The sequence below is a fragment of the Thalassophryne amazonica genome, chromosome 16 (genome assembly GCF_902500255.1).
Source record: "Thalassophryne amazonica chromosome 16, fThaAma1.1, whole genome shotgun sequence".
NCBI classification, from domain to species: domain Eukaryota; kingdom Metazoa; phylum Chordata; class Actinopteri; order Batrachoidiformes; family Batrachoididae; genus Thalassophryne; species Thalassophryne amazonica.
This window is the reverse complement of record NC_047118.1, coordinates 30,528,754-30,544,959: the sequence shown is the minus strand read 5'-3', so window position 1 is coordinate 30,544,959 and position 16,206 is coordinate 30,528,754. Positions and strand designations below refer to the sequence as shown.

The following is a 16,206-nucleotide window of genomic DNA, read 5'->3' as shown; positions in this document are numbered from 1 at the left end:
ACACACAACCACACACACAACACACGAGGGCCGCACACCATAATGACACCAGCCCCTATCAGCGTGAGCACAGCACCACATTGTACAGCTCCCCCACAGACAACACCAAAGCCACAGCGAATAAGACAGGCTTCATGCACACAGGCCAACAGGGGGCACCCACCACGACTCCCACTCCTTCCCATAACCCTGTGTGTACAAGAAATTCCTAACATGGACTGCACAGCAGAAAGAGGCACTGCTGGAGGGGAACGAGAGATAGCATTACCCAGAACAAACACATCACAAACACACACTAATGACACCAAGCACAACCAGCAGACTCAGAACGGCCAATCAGAGCCAACCAGACCAACGGTCACCCAGCCTCACACCACTGCCACCACCCATACCCATCCACAGGCCCACAAGACACCCCAACACAGAAAAAAAATGCAGGATTGGGAACTCAGTGTGAGCAAGAAGTGGCTAGTGATAGGGGACTCCAATGTAGCAAGGCTTCCGCCTTATGAAATACCAGACCTACAGGTGGACAGCTACCCAGGGGCCACATTCAGTCATGCAGAAGCCATCTTAAACAGGCAAACATTTACAACTCTGTAACAGTGGAGCCTGTAATCTTATCCTTTGGCTTAAACAACAGGTCACAGAACATAAAACAAACAGCAATCAAACAACTACAGGGGATAAGAGCAGCCAAACTCAACTTCCCACAAGCCACAATCTGGATACCACAAATCAATTATTCCAGGGCCATTCCCATTAAAGAACAACACAACTTACAACAACTCAATACTTACATCACACAAAATTACACAGACATACCAGAACTACCAGCCACAAAATTCCAAACAACAGAAGACAACATCCACTGGACACAAACCACAGCCCGACACATGCTGGAACACTGGTCTGATGGTAAACTAAGAATCCCCATAAGCCGAATTAGACAGGAGGGGTCTAAGAATGTTATCAATTTGGCAAAAAAATTTAACCTTACGTCTCCACAGTTTGCTCTACTCAACAAAGGGTTAACATTTATACCAACCAAGGGAGGCAACAAACACATCATAGAACAGGGCAGAGCAGACTTGCAATCCTACCACAGAAAACTTAAATTGGCAACCTATTTTCAGCACAGAGACAATGCTACACAACCACCATTCACCCCCAAATCAACCTGGACTCCCCCTGATGGTACACTGCCACGGGGGATCCTGCACCTGATCAACAAAACACTACATATTTTGACAGGGACTTCAGGGTTTGCCGACTAAAACCAAACCTGAGTAGGGAGGAGACAGCAGCCCTGATTGAACTAAAAAATAACAAAAATCATTATTAAACCTGACAAGGGGAGTGCAGTGGTGATTATGGACAGAGAACAATATCTGTGGGAAGGGTACAGGCAACTACAGGATGCCACATATTATCAAAAATTAACAAAACCCATCTACCAAGATACAATCCCCCTGGTGGACGAAATCATCCACAACCTACACAGAAAAAATTTTATAAATACCAAACAAAAAGCATTTCTGTTGGGAAACTCGGAACCCAGAGCCAGACTATTTTACATGCTACCAAAAATACACAAGGACCCAGACAAATGGAGCAAACCCCATGAAATTCCACCAGGGAGACCGATTGTCTCAGATTGCAGCAGTGAGACTTACCACACAGCAGCTTCATAGACTTTTATTTGAATCCGCTGTCAATCTTACATTCAAGTTACATTAAGGACACATATGACTTTGTGGAAAAGGTAAAAAAACTCAGCATACCCACAAATGCCATCCTATTCACCATGGATATTGACAGCCTATACACAAATATCGACATCAAAGAAGGCATACAGGCCATTCAAAAAATATTTCAAAATACCCAAACAAAAGACGACAAAGAACTCCTACAACTACTAGAAATAAATTTGACCAGGAACGATTTCGAATTCAATGGCGATTTCTTCCTTCAAATCAAGGGCACAGCACCGGCCTACGCAAATATCTTCATGGCCGAATGGGAGACCTCTGCCTTGGCTACTTGTCCAAAAAAACCACTCCATTACTACAGATACTTAGATGACAGTTGGGGAGTCTGGACTTACTCCAAAGAGGAATTCAACCAGTTCTTGTCCTCTCTGAATAATCACAATAAATCCATTACTCTTAAATCCACCACGGACTGGACCTCGGTAAATTTTCTGGACACAACTACATATAAGGGGAAGAACTTTTTGGAAAACAATAACCTGGACATCAAAGTGTTTTTTAACGAGACAGACACACATTCACTGCTTTACAAAAAAAGTCATCATCCCAAGCATACCTTTGCAGGATTGATCAAATCACAGCTATTACGCTTTCATAGAATATGCACACACAGGATGACTTTAAACAAGCTACCAAAACACTATTCTCAGTCCTATATACGAGGGGCTATTCCAGATCGTTCCTCAGAAAATCATACAAAACATTTCTGCAAACTAAACCCATAGAAGTGTCCGAAAAGTTACCCCTCATAACAATGTACTCTCCACCGGCAGTCCAGTTGGTCAGAATATTAAAAAATAATTTCCAAATGGCCACTACAGGCACAGAAATCCTACCACAACACAGAATTATAGCAGCATTCAGAAAGAACAGAAATCTACAGGACCACCTGGTTAAAGCCAAAATCCCCCCAATGCAACTACCACCCAAGAGAGGACATGGGCAATTTTTTAAACAACGGACCTGGGTACAAAACAGATCCAGCAATAATGTTTACAAAACGATGACGGGGAAGCCCACATTGCCACAACTGCGTATATCTGATTACATGCACCAAATGTGGCATTCAGTATGTGGGAGAAACTAAAAACAATTTATTGACAAGATTCACTCAACACATACATAATATTTTAAAACACAAGGCAACAAATACTCCGCTGCTGGATCATTTCCTGAGACATGGATGGCAGGCAGTCCAAGCCACAATACTGCAGAGTAATCCCAGATGGAACACGGCAACCAGAAAAAGGACAGAAAGAGAATGGATCATTAAATTAAACACAATCTGGCCGAGGGGCCTGAATGAGAGATAGACTGTTCCTGGACTGGGGCAGTGATGGCCTGCGCACTGAGTTCTGTCGCTGGTTCCCGGTGACAAGGCTTAGACTCCAACCTCCTTCAACCAAACCCTAAATCGCCATCCCTTAAACCCCTAACACCAAACCTAACCCTAACCTTAACCATTTCCCCTAACTGTAAACTAACCCTAACCATAACCTAACCCTGACCCTAACCTTAAACTTGATCCTAACCTTAACCCTAAACTAACCCTAACCATAACCTTAACCCTGACCCTAACCTCAACCCTAACCTTAACCCCAACCTAAAACTAACCATAACCCCTCCCTAACCCTAAACTAACCCTAATCCTAACCCAACCCTAACTAGAACCTAACCCCCCCCCAACCCTGTCCCCTAACCCTAACACTACCTGTGTGGTCTCGGCTGCCGCTGGGGCCCAGCGCCAGAGAGCTCCAAATGCATTTCCCCTAACCTTAACCCTTCCTCTAACCCTAACCACAACCTAACCATAACCTAACCCTAACCTTATCCTCGACCCTAACCCTAAACCTAACCCTTTCCCCTAACCCTAAGCTCACCTAACCTAATCCTAACCCTAACACTAACTAGGCCTTAATAGAAATGTGTTGTTTATTGTACTGAAATGTGTATTTGTGAATTGTAATTAAAATTTGAATGGACCCAGGAAGAGTAGCTGATCAGTTACACTGCAGATGCTAATGGGGAATCCAAATAAACAAAAAACTAAGCTGTGGGTCTGATCCTGTTGCTGGGTTTCAGCAACTGAGAGCTCCAAATGCAATTTCCCCTAACCCTAACACCTAACTCTAAACCCCAACCCTAACAAAAAAAAAAAAAAACATGCTGCAGCAGAGGAAAGCTGTTGATCTCAAACGTGTGGCACGCTGGGCTTTATACTCCCAGCTGATGCCATGATGTTTTCGGGATGTAGTAGGCCTTGATTAAGAATGAATCATGCTACTGCAGTTCCCAAATACCGAAAGCTAGCTTACCAAAACAAGGCTAGCCTAGCTTAACTTAGTTTAGCCTGTGATGTCCCAGTTTCCCTGCAGGGACAACAGGCTTACTGCTGATGCTATTGGCAGTCTCCGACAAGCCGCGGGCCTGTGTGGAGCCTCTGACGGGCCGAGGGGCCATTGGCATCCACCGACGAGCCACGGTCCTGGCTGGGGCCTCCCTTGAGCTGCGGGCAAGGCTAAGCTGGCTATCTTAGCCTGTGTCATCCCAGCAGGAATGACAAGCTGACTGCCAATGCTGGTGGCGGCCCTCCGATGCTGCAGCAGTTCCGGCCTACGGCCTCTGGCGAGTCGTGGGCTAGGCTTGCGGCCCCCGATGAGTCACGTGCTGTTGACGATCTCTGACAAGTGTAGAGCCTGGATGGAAACACCGACACGGCCGTGGACCTGGCCGGCGGACTCCGAAGGCGGCCATGGGCTGTTGCGAATGGTATGGCTGTTTGCACAAACTCCAACCTTCTGCTCTGCTGCTCGCTCTTGGCTCACTGCTGCTCCACTCTGGGCTCACTGCTGCTCCACTCTGCACCAATATATTCCCAGGAAGTAGATTATTTGCTGCTTTGTACATGATTTTGCCATTTATAGATGAAGCAGGTCATTGATTTTTAATGTTTTCGATTTTGAGAATAGTGAAGTTGTGTGTTCTTTGTAACTGGCATTATGAATTATCCTTATGGCTCTTTTTTGTAGTATCAATAGTGAATGTAATGTACATTTATAAGTATTACCCCAAAGTTCTACACAGTAATTTAAATATGGTAAAACCAGTGAACAGTAGAGAATGTGGAGTGATTTGTAATCCAGAATGTGTTTGGCCTTCCTGAGTACTGAGATACTTCTTGACAGTTTATTTTGTACATGTTTTGAGTAAGTTTTCCAGTTTATTTTATCGTCTATTATTACACCAAGAAACTTAATTTCATGAACTTTCAATATCCACACCATCTATTTGTAGTTGCACTTGAGTCTCCTTATTACAGTTGACAAATAACGAGTTTAGTTTTACTTCAGTTTAATGATACTTTGTTCCTCTCGAACCACCTGTTTAAATTGTACATTTCTGCAGTAATTGTCAGCAGTAGTTCCTTTAAATTCCCCCAGAACAAAAATATGTGTCATCAGCAAACAATAGTTTTAATATTTTTTTTCTATGAATTTGTCTAATCTGCTTTTGATAAGTTTCTCTTGAATTTTAGAGAATTGTAGAAGTAAAGAAACGCCTGTAATTTGTGAAATGGTGTCAATCCCCAGTTGTATACATTGGGACAACTTTTGTTATTTACATTGTGTTTGGAAATTTACCGGTTTAGAATGATAGGTTAATCAATTTCATTACAGTCTGTAGCTGTTTACATTTACACATATTTACAATATCTATTATTTCTTTTTCTTACCCTGGTGTAAGGAACATCGAGGTTGGATTCCTGTCAAAGATTTTAATGCAATCCTCAAATAACAATAGATCAGGGATTTTTCAGCCAAGTTTGATCCGACACTCACAAAGAATTCATTAAAGCTGTTGACTACATCATCCATATTGTCCTTTTTAATGTTATTATCAATAAAATATGCAGTATAACTTTGTTGTTTGAGCCACTTTTAACTATACTATTGAGTCTGTATTATATTCCTTCAATATTATTTTGTTATTACTTAAAATTCTACTATAGTGTTCCTTCCTGCATACCCTTTATAACTTTTTGAATATTTTTTATGTTTGTGTTCAGCCTCTTCAGTTCTTTGCTTTATGAATCCTCTATAGAGTGTGTTTTTCTTTTTACAGGCATTTTGCAGTCCCTTTGTGATCCATGGTCGATCAGTGTATTTTTGTTTTTTATAATATTGTTTTAATGGACAGGTTCTATCATACAGTGACATGAGCACTCTTAAAAATGACTTGTATGCATGATCAACATCAAATTCTTTGTATGCAAAATCCAGTTTTGTATCAACAAGTCATTCCTCAGTGCACTCATTGTGTCTTCTGTTCTCACTCGATAGCATTTAAGTTTGTCATTTAGTTGTTTTCTCTTGGAGTTGCTGTCATAGACCGTAAACACTGGTAGTGATCAGTGATATCACTGATTAATAACCCACTCTCATTGTCATTGGTGAATATGTTATCGATTAAGGTGGCACTATTCTGCCCTCGCAGTACGACGTCAGCTTTGTACAGTTAGGCAGATAGATAACAGTAATGAAGAAGCAAAACTCCAGAAGTATTTGTTGAGGATTGAAGTTTCATTTTTTCCTTCTCTTTTCTTCCTCAGTTTTATTTCTTAAGTTTTTCTTTATTAATTCTGTAAGAATGAAAAAATAAACAAAAAATAAATATTACAAACTGTAACATCTGTTATGTCAACACAATAAAATATAAAACATAAAGTATAAAATAATAACGTTCGAGTTATATCCTGAATTAACTACATTCAACATAAACCGACAGATGTAAACAAATCTACTACTCCATGTGAGACGTAGTGCCGAAGCCTTCTGCTGGGCAAGTTAAGTACTGCATAAAAAACAAAATATATTTACCGCGAGTGTAACTCATAAAAACCGATACAGAATAACGTGCATTGCTTAAAATAAACTTATACACCACACAGTAAATAAATGCTGACGTGTAATTACTCACAAAGACTGAACCACGCTCTGTATTGAAACAGACGTTCACTATTTCCGTGGTGTTGCGCTGATCGGTCCGTTCCTGAAACAGGTCCGACTAGGAACAATAACTAAACGCCAAAGGGCGGAACAGGCACAATGGGATGTGATTCTGCTGGGTCTAGTAGTTTTTTGGATATAAGCTCATACGATAATGGTTTTCAAAGTTATCTGAAAAGATAATCCGATAATGAAAACTTTATTTTCGATAATTATCGGTTATCAGATTATCGGAACTGTGCCCACCGCTGCTGACGGTTGACAACAGATATAAATAAGAAAATGGTGAGACCACTTCAAACTTTAAAAAATGCAGAACTGTTTTAGGTGGTTTTACAAACATCAAGCTAAATGTTTAGACAAATATGCACCTTAATAAAAGTGTGAATCATTCCTCCCTAAAAGACAGATTAATATACACTCAACAAAAATATAAACGCAACACTTTTGGTTTTGCTCCCATTTTGTATGAGATGAACTCAAAGATCTAAAACTTTTTCCACATACACAATGTCACCATTTCCCTCAAATATTGTTCACAAACCAGTCTAAATCTGTGATAGTGAGCACTTCTCCTTTGCTGAGATAATCCATCCCACCTCACAGGTGTGCCATATCAAGATGCTGATTAGACACCATGATTAGTGCACAGGTGTGCCTTAGACTGCCCACAATAAAAGGCCACTCTGAAAGGTGCAGTTTTATCACACAGCACAATGCCACAGATGTCACAAGATTTGAGGGAGCGTGCAATTGGCATGGTGACAGCAGGAATGTCAACCAGAGCTGTTGCTCATGTATTGAATGTTCATTTCTCTACCATAAGCCGTCTCCAAAGGCGTTTCAGAGAATTTGGCAGTACATCCAACCAGCCTCACAACCACAGACCACGTGTAACCACACCAGCCCAGGACCTCCACATCCAGCATGTTCACCTCCAAGATCGTCTGAGACCAGCCACTCAGACAGCTGCTGAAACAATCGGTTTGCATAACCAAAGAATTTCTGCACAAACTGTCAGAAACCGTCTCAGGGAAGCTCATCTGCATGCTCGTCGTCCTCATCGGGGTCTCGACCTGACTCCAGTTCGTCGTCGTAACCGACTTGAGTGGGCAAATGCTCACATTCGCTGGCATTTGGCATGTTGGAGAGGTGTTCTCTTCATGGATGAATCCCGGTTCACACTGTCCAGGGCAGATGGCAGACAGCGTGTGTGGCGTCGTGTGGGTGAGCGGTTTTCTGTTGTCAGTGTTGTGGATCGAGTGGCCCATGGTGGCGGTGGGGTTATGGTATGGGCAGGCGTCTGTTATGGACGAAGAACACAGGTGCATTTTATTGATGGCATTTTGAATGCACAGAGATACCGTGACGAGATCCTGAGGCCCATTGTTGTGCCATACATCCAAGAACATCACCTCATGTTGCAGCAGGATAATGCACGGCCCTATGTTGCAAGGATCTGTACACAATTCTTGGAAGCTGAAAATGTCCCAGTTCTTGCATGGCCGGCATACTCACCGGACATGTCACCCATTGAGCATGTTTGGGATGCTCTGGACCGGCATATATGACAGCGTGTACCAGTTCCTGCCAATATCCAGCAACTTCGTACAGCCATTGAAGAGGAGTGGACCAACATTCCACAGGCCACAATTGACAACCTGATCAACTCTATGTGAAGGAGATGTGTTGCACTGCATGAGGCAAATGGTGGTCACACCAGATACTGACTGGTATCCCCCCCCCAATAAAACAAAACTGCACCTTTCAGAGTGGCATTTTATTGTGGACAGTCTAAGGCACACCTGTGCACTAATCATGGTGTCTAATCAGCATCTTGATATGGCACACCTGTGAGGTGGGATGGATTATCGCAGCAAAGGAGAAGTGCTCACTATCACAGATTTAGACTGGTTTGTGAACAATATTTGAGGGAAATGGTGATATTGTGTATGTGGAAAAAGTTTTAGATCTTTGAGTTCATCTAATACAAAATGGGAGCAAAACCAAAAGTGTTGCGTTTATATTTTTGTTGAGTGTAGTATCTAGTGACAGACATTTAGCATGTGAGGGCATATTTATTCAAATTTGCAATTCATGGATGTTAGGGTTAGATGTTAAGAGGATGTTAAGAGTTATATTGTAGTCTGCAGTCTTTTAATGTCAATTTCAATTGCAATTTCAGGGGCACTTCGAAAATATTTAAAATAATAATAAAACAAGAAAAAATGGCTGTTTGTGTAAAATTTTGTCTGTTTTATTTTATGGGGGGCGCTCGGAGGAGGTCCTACCCGGGAAGTAATTCAGTGTAGAACCGCCACTTACACTTGTCATACTGTCTACTATCTTTATAATTCAAGTTTTTATCTACAAACACTATGCCATGCCTTTCAAGTCTTGTTTATACAGTGAAATTCATACCCATCCAGTTCAAAATCCACTCCTTTAGTATCATTGATCCATGTTTCTGATATAGCAATTACATTTAATAATTTTGTGAACTGACAAATGTTCCTTGATATAATTGGAATTTGTGTACAGACCTCTGCTATTAAAATGGATCATTGACAGTTTACAATCTGATTTAATGATCTGGTTATACTGGTCCTCTGTGTAGTAATAACATTCATCGTTTATACTGAAGAAGAAATTATTGTCCGGATCTATGTCCAAGTCCAGTAAATTAGTGTCATTGTATTGAAATGTTCTCAGTTCCAGTTTATCATGATCAGAAATCATTTGAGTTCTGTCAGTATTATCTCGATTTGTGGATGAATGACTTCTTCCACACTGTGTCATGATTGTATGTTAACTGATACCTGACAGTCCAGTTTATGATGATCCTTGGTATTTGTCCAGTTCCTCGATGCTTTTGATGACCAAAACTCTGGCTTGCTCCAGTGTTCCGTTTCTTTTAATGAAAACTTTACAGTTTGAACTCCTTGTGTTTTGAATTTTTCCTTGCTTTTTTCAAGTATCGTGCTCTTCTGGCAATGTCAGCTTTTCTTTTTGTCAGATGTTCATTTATAAAGACGTTTGTTCCTTTCAGCTTCCTTTGTTGTTTTAACCGTGCAGTTTTGTGTTTTTCTGTTGATGAACCTCATGATGATGGCTGGATTGTCACTGTCATTTCTCCAGGGCAGAGAGTGACATGCCTCAATGGTGTCACAGTCCAATTCAATCCCCCTGGACTGGAGGAAGGCAGCCACCTGTTCGTCTGTGGAGCTGGTGTCCTGTTCACTGCAAAAGATGTTCCAAAAGCCATATTCCAAAAAAAAAAAAAAAATCAGTGGTCAGAAAACACAGATAGTCCAAAACTGAGCACCAAACAATTTCCAAGGTAAACAGGGTATTGAAGTACACATGACACATTTTCTTTTTCATTTTTAATATCTACTCAAATTACTTTAGTAACTGGCAGAGCAGAAAGCCTCCAAATTATGGCATATCCAATTTATTTAACAAAAAAAAAAATGATATTTCAGTTGTTTGAGTGCAAAATTAATTTTATACAAATTGATGGAAAAGTCAAATACTGAAGTGGCTAAACTATCTAATGTGATTATCATTTTGAGGCTACAGTATACTGTCTTACAGAATTTACTTTAACATGGTAACACAGCATTTAAAAAAAACACATAAATATGGCACCATATTATTTAAGAGCTTTTTAAATGACAGGTTAAATCTTAATAGATTAAATACATTTCAACATTCCCGTTTGTATAAATAGTGTATTATGTTTGGCATACAAAGTAAATATAATAAGTTTCTTGACTGTGTATACATAGCCCAGAATATTATTGCACTGATATATAAAAATCAGCACCCTCAAGTAAACTGTTGGTGTTGAGTTTAATTTTTGATTTAACCAAAGGCTGAGAGGAAAATCCCGAGAAGTGTCCCTCTTCAAAGAGATTTGGTCTGAGAATGTGTTGGGGAACTAGTAAGTCAACCAGTGTAGGCTCAAACCTCAGATTCCAGACTGAATATCCTGCCCCAGGGCTTTGGCACACATGGGCTGTTCACTCTGCGTGACATTAACACCTGCCTCTGTTCTCTGCTCCGGAATCCTGGGTTTTCCCCTTTAGTGACACTATCAAAGGCCCCCAGTATACTGTTTTGGTAGGACACAGGTCTCTTACTGACATGAGGCAACATCACTGCATTCTCTAGGCAGTGGCTTGTATAGGGGAAAACGTGGCACCTGTCATTGGAGTGATCATACATTAAGGATGGTTGTTGGGCAAGCTGGACCATATGCATTGGAACATCTGTGTACGAATTCAAGTAGGTAGAGTAGTGTCTGTGCACCACTGTAGAGGAAGAGCGGTGCAAGGTAGAAGAGTTCTGGAGCATGGCCTCCCTATAAGAGGGCAGCTGGGTAGACTTTGAGTACTTCATCTTTTGCTTGTATGGGTAGGAGCCCATGTGGACTGGATCCAAGTAGCCAGGCTCAGCAACCAGTGGGTAGCAGGATAAATTGTGTCCCAAACTGCCATAAAGCTTGTGGGACTGTGGTCTGGCCACTAACACTCGTGATGCTGATATCAAAGGCTTTGTTTCATCTAATTGATGAATTCTATCACTGCCCCATGTAGCTTTGAGGAATGTGGTGGGGCGGTTGAGTTTGTCCTTCCCCAGGAGTGGTATAGCATCCATTTCAGGCTGTAGGTAGGTTTTCCTACAGTTACTGCAGATGCCATCTGGATAGTGACCAGCAGTGCAAGCTGTAGCTGCAGCACTGTGGACATGGTTGTTCAGGATATTATTAGCCCTGAGTTTAACAAGACATCTAGGTTCATCAAAGCCACTTTTCACTCTGGGGATTTTGGCATCAAACACATAGCTGTGGGACCTCCTCTTGCGGCTCAGACAGTCAGGAGGGTAGCTCAGTTTCCTCCTCAGGGGTCCTGTGTGCTCCACATAGAGATTGGGCACCTGTAGCTCTCTGTAAGGGACAAAAGAGGATGTTGGTTGCCGGATCTGGTGTTCTGCATATAGCCTGCTGCTGTATTGAGGATTAAGTGAGCCAGAGGGAAGAGGGTCCCTCATGGTAATGTGAGGGCTGCTGAGGCTGGAAATTGGCAATATTCTCTCTAACATATGTCGACTGTCCTGGGCAGGCAGTGTGTTGTGGAGTGGAGTTGGTCGATTCGCCACCCAGGGTTTATCCAGCCGGGGCCGGGGGTTTGTTACACCATAATGGACTGAGATAGTGGGTGTGGCAGTCCTGTGAGGATATGGTAAGTGGTTGTCTGTCATGCTGGAGATGTAGGGTAGGTGGCTGTGGCTCATGTCTGTGGCTGTAACTCTGGGTTGAAAGCCAGCCCGCACATTGTTACTGCCGCTCCTGCTCCAGTTCTCTAATGTCTTTGTGGCATTATCCAGGGAGTTCTCCACTCCAGCAGAAGACACACTGTCCTTGGCTGTTCTTAACACCTTCAGCACGTTGGCCTGTGTGTAGTTGGTAGTGACGTCTGGATTCTGCATGCTCACATTGCGTTCTGTTTGCTCTACTCCATTGAAGCAGCTATAGATGCCCTGCAGAGAAACAGAGAGGTGGTGTTACAATTTTCAAAACTTATTTTACAACAGAATACCAAAGTACAACCAGTGTGACTAACTTTGACTAATTCATATTAAAACTGCTTTTACAAAGTGATTAATTGCATTTTAAAGCAGATTTAGTACTTTCATCTTCGTGTGTACAGAATTCACCAATGAAGTGCTGATTGTGCAATTAGATTAGTTTTCTTTTTTTTATGTCTGTTTTATTGTGCTTTTAAACTGAGCATCAACCTGGAATACCTGATATCACCTCTCACTACTGTTGATACACAGATAAAGGTCTAATGTGGCACTTTAAATTATATTTCTTAAGGATCACACACATATCTCATTTAGCTGCTTTAAATTCTTTTCTTCCCATTTGCTGCTGTCCTTGAAGTACTGTGGCTCTGCATTGAATTATGGCCTGCTCTGCATTATGGACAATGCCAATCAGCCTCTGCACACCATCATCAGCAACCAGAGGAGCCTCTTAAGCCACAGACTGCTCCTTCCCAAGTGCAGGACCAATATAATTATATAATAATAATAATTTATTAATTTATATAGCGCCAAATCACGAGTAACTGCCTCAAGACGCTTCACAAACATTTAAAAGCAGAATAAAATTAAATAAGATTAAAACACAATAAAAAAAATGTAACCATAAAAAAGGTAAAAGAAATAAAACGGATAAAAAAAAGACACACAATCATATGAAATACTAATGATAAAACAGGGAGAACAAATGTGTCTTCAGCCTGGCTTTAAAAGTCTCCACAGAGTCCAACTGTCGTAACTGTGCAGGCAGATCATTCCACAGAGCTGGGGCACGGTGATAAAAAGCTCTGTAACCCGCTGACTTTTTCTTCACCCTCGGGACACACAATAGTCCTGCACCCTGTGAACACAGAGCCCTAGCCAGCACATAGGACTCAACCAGACCAGCCAGGTAGGAGGGTGCCAGTCCGTGAACAATTTTATAGGCCAATAATAATACTTTAAAATCCAATCTCAAAGAGACCGGAAGCCAGTGAAGGGATGCCAGAACCGGCGTAATATGGTCAAACCTTCTGCTTCGTGTCAGAAGTCTGGCAGCAGCATTTTGAACCAGTTGAAGACCCCTGATACTGGACTGTGGTAAACCAGAAAAGAAAGCATTACAATAGTCCAATCTAGAAGAAACAAAAGCATGAATCAGATTCTCAGCATCAGCCATAGACAGGATGGGATGGATCTTTGCTATATTTCTTAGATGAAAGAAAGCAGTCCTTGTAATGTCCCTAATGTGGAGGTCAAAGGACAACGTAGGATCAAAAATTACCCAAAGGTTCCTCACTTTGTCAGTATGATGTATAACACATGAACCTAGGCTAAGCACGAGCTGGTCAAATTGATGCCGATGTCTTGCTGGACCAAGAACCATCATTTCAGTCTTATCAGAGTTCAAAAGTAGAAAGTTGTTAGACATCCAACTTCTCACTGCTGCGAGACAGTCCTGTAAAGATTTTATGTGGGCAGGATTTTCAGTAGCTATCGGCATATACAACTGAGTGTCATCAGCATAGCACTGAAAAGCAACCCCAAAATGCCACAAAATGTTCCCAAGGAGTGCCATATACAGGGGAAAAAAGCAGGGGACCCAGAATGGATCCATGCGGAACCCTGAACTTCATGCCCCTAAAATCAGAGGTAGTGTCATTGCACAAAACACAGTGGGAATGACCAGACAGATAAGACATCAACCATGCAAGAGCAGTTCCAGTAATCCCGAAACAGTTTTCTAGCCTATCAAGTACAATATGATGATCAACTGTGTCAAACGCAGCACTGAGATCCAGCAACACCAATACTGTAGTAGTATCTGAAGTGATGTTTTCTAAAAGCAGACTGCAGTGGCTCAAAAAGGTCATTCTCAGTAAGATAGTCCACAAGCTGCCGTGAAATCACCTTTTCCAGAATATTAGAGCAGAATGATAGATTTGATATCAGCCTATAATTTTTCAATACACCAGGATCAACATTAGATTTCTTGAGTAGTGGTTTAACCACTGCAGATTTAAAACAATTTGGAACAGATCCAGAGTTTAGAGAAAGATTAACAATTTCCAGCACAGTTGGCCCAAGAATATGCCAAAGATCCTTAAACAATTTTGTTGGTATAGGATCAAATAAACAAGTTGTGCTTTTAGTAGATATCACGGGTTTTGTCAGCACACCTAGTGAGATACTATCAAATTCCATGAAACTAGGTGTTGTGTGGGCCGCCGAAGAGGAGGTACTGCTGGCCCACCACCAGAGGGCGCCCTGCCTGTTGGCACTTTTCAGGCTCCAGAGGGCGCACTGGCCAGGTGGATCCTCCAGGTGCACCGTTTAGCTGTCAGCTGTCATTCATCACTCATCACTTCATTCCATAAAAGCCTGGGAGAGACACCATAACTCTGCCGAGTTGTCAGCTTACCACGCAAGTAAACTTACTCAGCCTTTTGTGCCGTTCGCACATTCATTGTTACTGAAGTCTTTGCAGTTGTGATTATATACTTGCAGCTTGGAGCCGAGTTTGTGGGAAGTTTGGAGGAGTTGGCGTCTCCACTCCTCACTTCTGACTTACTAAGTATAACAATTGACACTGCATGTCCTCCAGTTTTTCCTCTGCACTCGAGGAGTATTTGGATTTATTCCTACAAGAGGATTTCTGTGAGTTGCTGACTGTTTGCTGGGTGTACACACCCACCCTAACCTGTTTTTGTTCCTGCCAGCAGTACTGGGTCTGACAGCCACGAGCAGTGGCCACCTGGGGGAATCGGGACTTGGCGGCTCTGGTGTGTTGCAGGTCTCCGTTGGCGGTGGAACTTCGTGGGTCCCGGCTTCTCTCTGGATAGGCGTCTCCTACCCTCGGGCCTGCCCACGCATCACCCTTTTGGTTACTGATTGACTTAAGCATATTTGGTTGTGTTGCACATTTGCATAATAAATTGTCATTTATTTGAATTCCTATCGGCTGTTCATTTACGCCCCCTGGCGTGGGTCCGTGCATTTCATTTTCCCAACAGGATAACTTGGCCCCGTCATGGACTCCCAGGGCGTTCACCACCAACTGAACAGCCAATGGAGATGCAAGGTGCGCAGGCTCCACCATGAGGTGCGTTGGGTGAGCTGCAACACATTCTCACCAACCTCACTGCTCGGTTGGATCTATTAACCGAGCAGGACATTCACCTCAGCTGTAGGATGGAGGCTCTCACCACTCGGGTGGAGACGCCCGTCAGGCGCGGCTGCAGCCACTCCTCCTGTGCACCTGTCGCTAAACACAGAAAATCCAGTGGTCGTTCAAAGGTCTCCCCCCCCCCACCCAAAGCTTACATTAGCCCCCCCGGAACCGTACGGGGGTTGTGTCGAAACGTGCGCGGACTTCTGGATGCAGTGCGCGCTCGTTTTTTCGTAACACCCCGTGATGTACACGTCAGACCACAGCCGGGTGGCTTATGTAATTAATTTGCTTCGGGGCAAGGCACGCGCCTGGGCTACGGCGCTCTGGGAGCAGGACTCACGGCTCCTTTCGACATATACTGGGTTTATCAGGGAATTTCGACAGGTGTTTGATCATCCCAATAGAGGCGAGTCCGCTTCAAATATGCTGCTGTCAATGAGACAGGGACGCCGGAGTGCAGCTGATGATGCAATCGACTTCCGTGTTGCAGTTGGAACTCAATAGCACTCCGCACCGCCTTTGTAAACGGGCTGTCTCCGGCCCTAAAGGAGCATCTGGTGGCTAAGGATCAGCCACGGGATTTAGATGGGCTTATTGATCTGATTATTCGCTTGGACAATCGGTTAGAGGAATTCAAGCGGGAGTGAGACGAAGGGCGTGGCCGGGT

General features: G+C 42.8%; 1 protein-coding gene across 1 annotated transcript in view; it reads right to left on the bottom strand.

The window, feature by feature from the left end:
- Nucleotides 1-10,293: 10,293 nt before the first annotated feature.
- grin2ca (glutamate receptor, ionotropic, N-methyl D-aspartate 2Ca) overlaps nucleotides 10,294-16,206 on the bottom strand; it is a 432,253-nt gene continuing 426,340 nt past the window's right edge. Inside the window, exons 13-14 of the mRNA XM_034190478.1 lie at nucleotides 10,725-12,322; nucleotides 10,294-10,690 (exon numbers count right to left, since the gene is read on the bottom strand). Of these exons, the coding sequence (XP_034046369.1) occupies nucleotides 10,745-12,322 (1,578 nt within the window). The 3' untranslated portion in view covers nucleotides 10,294-10,690; nucleotides 10,725-10,744. The remainder of the gene's footprint in view (nucleotides 10,691-10,724; nucleotides 12,323-16,206) is intronic.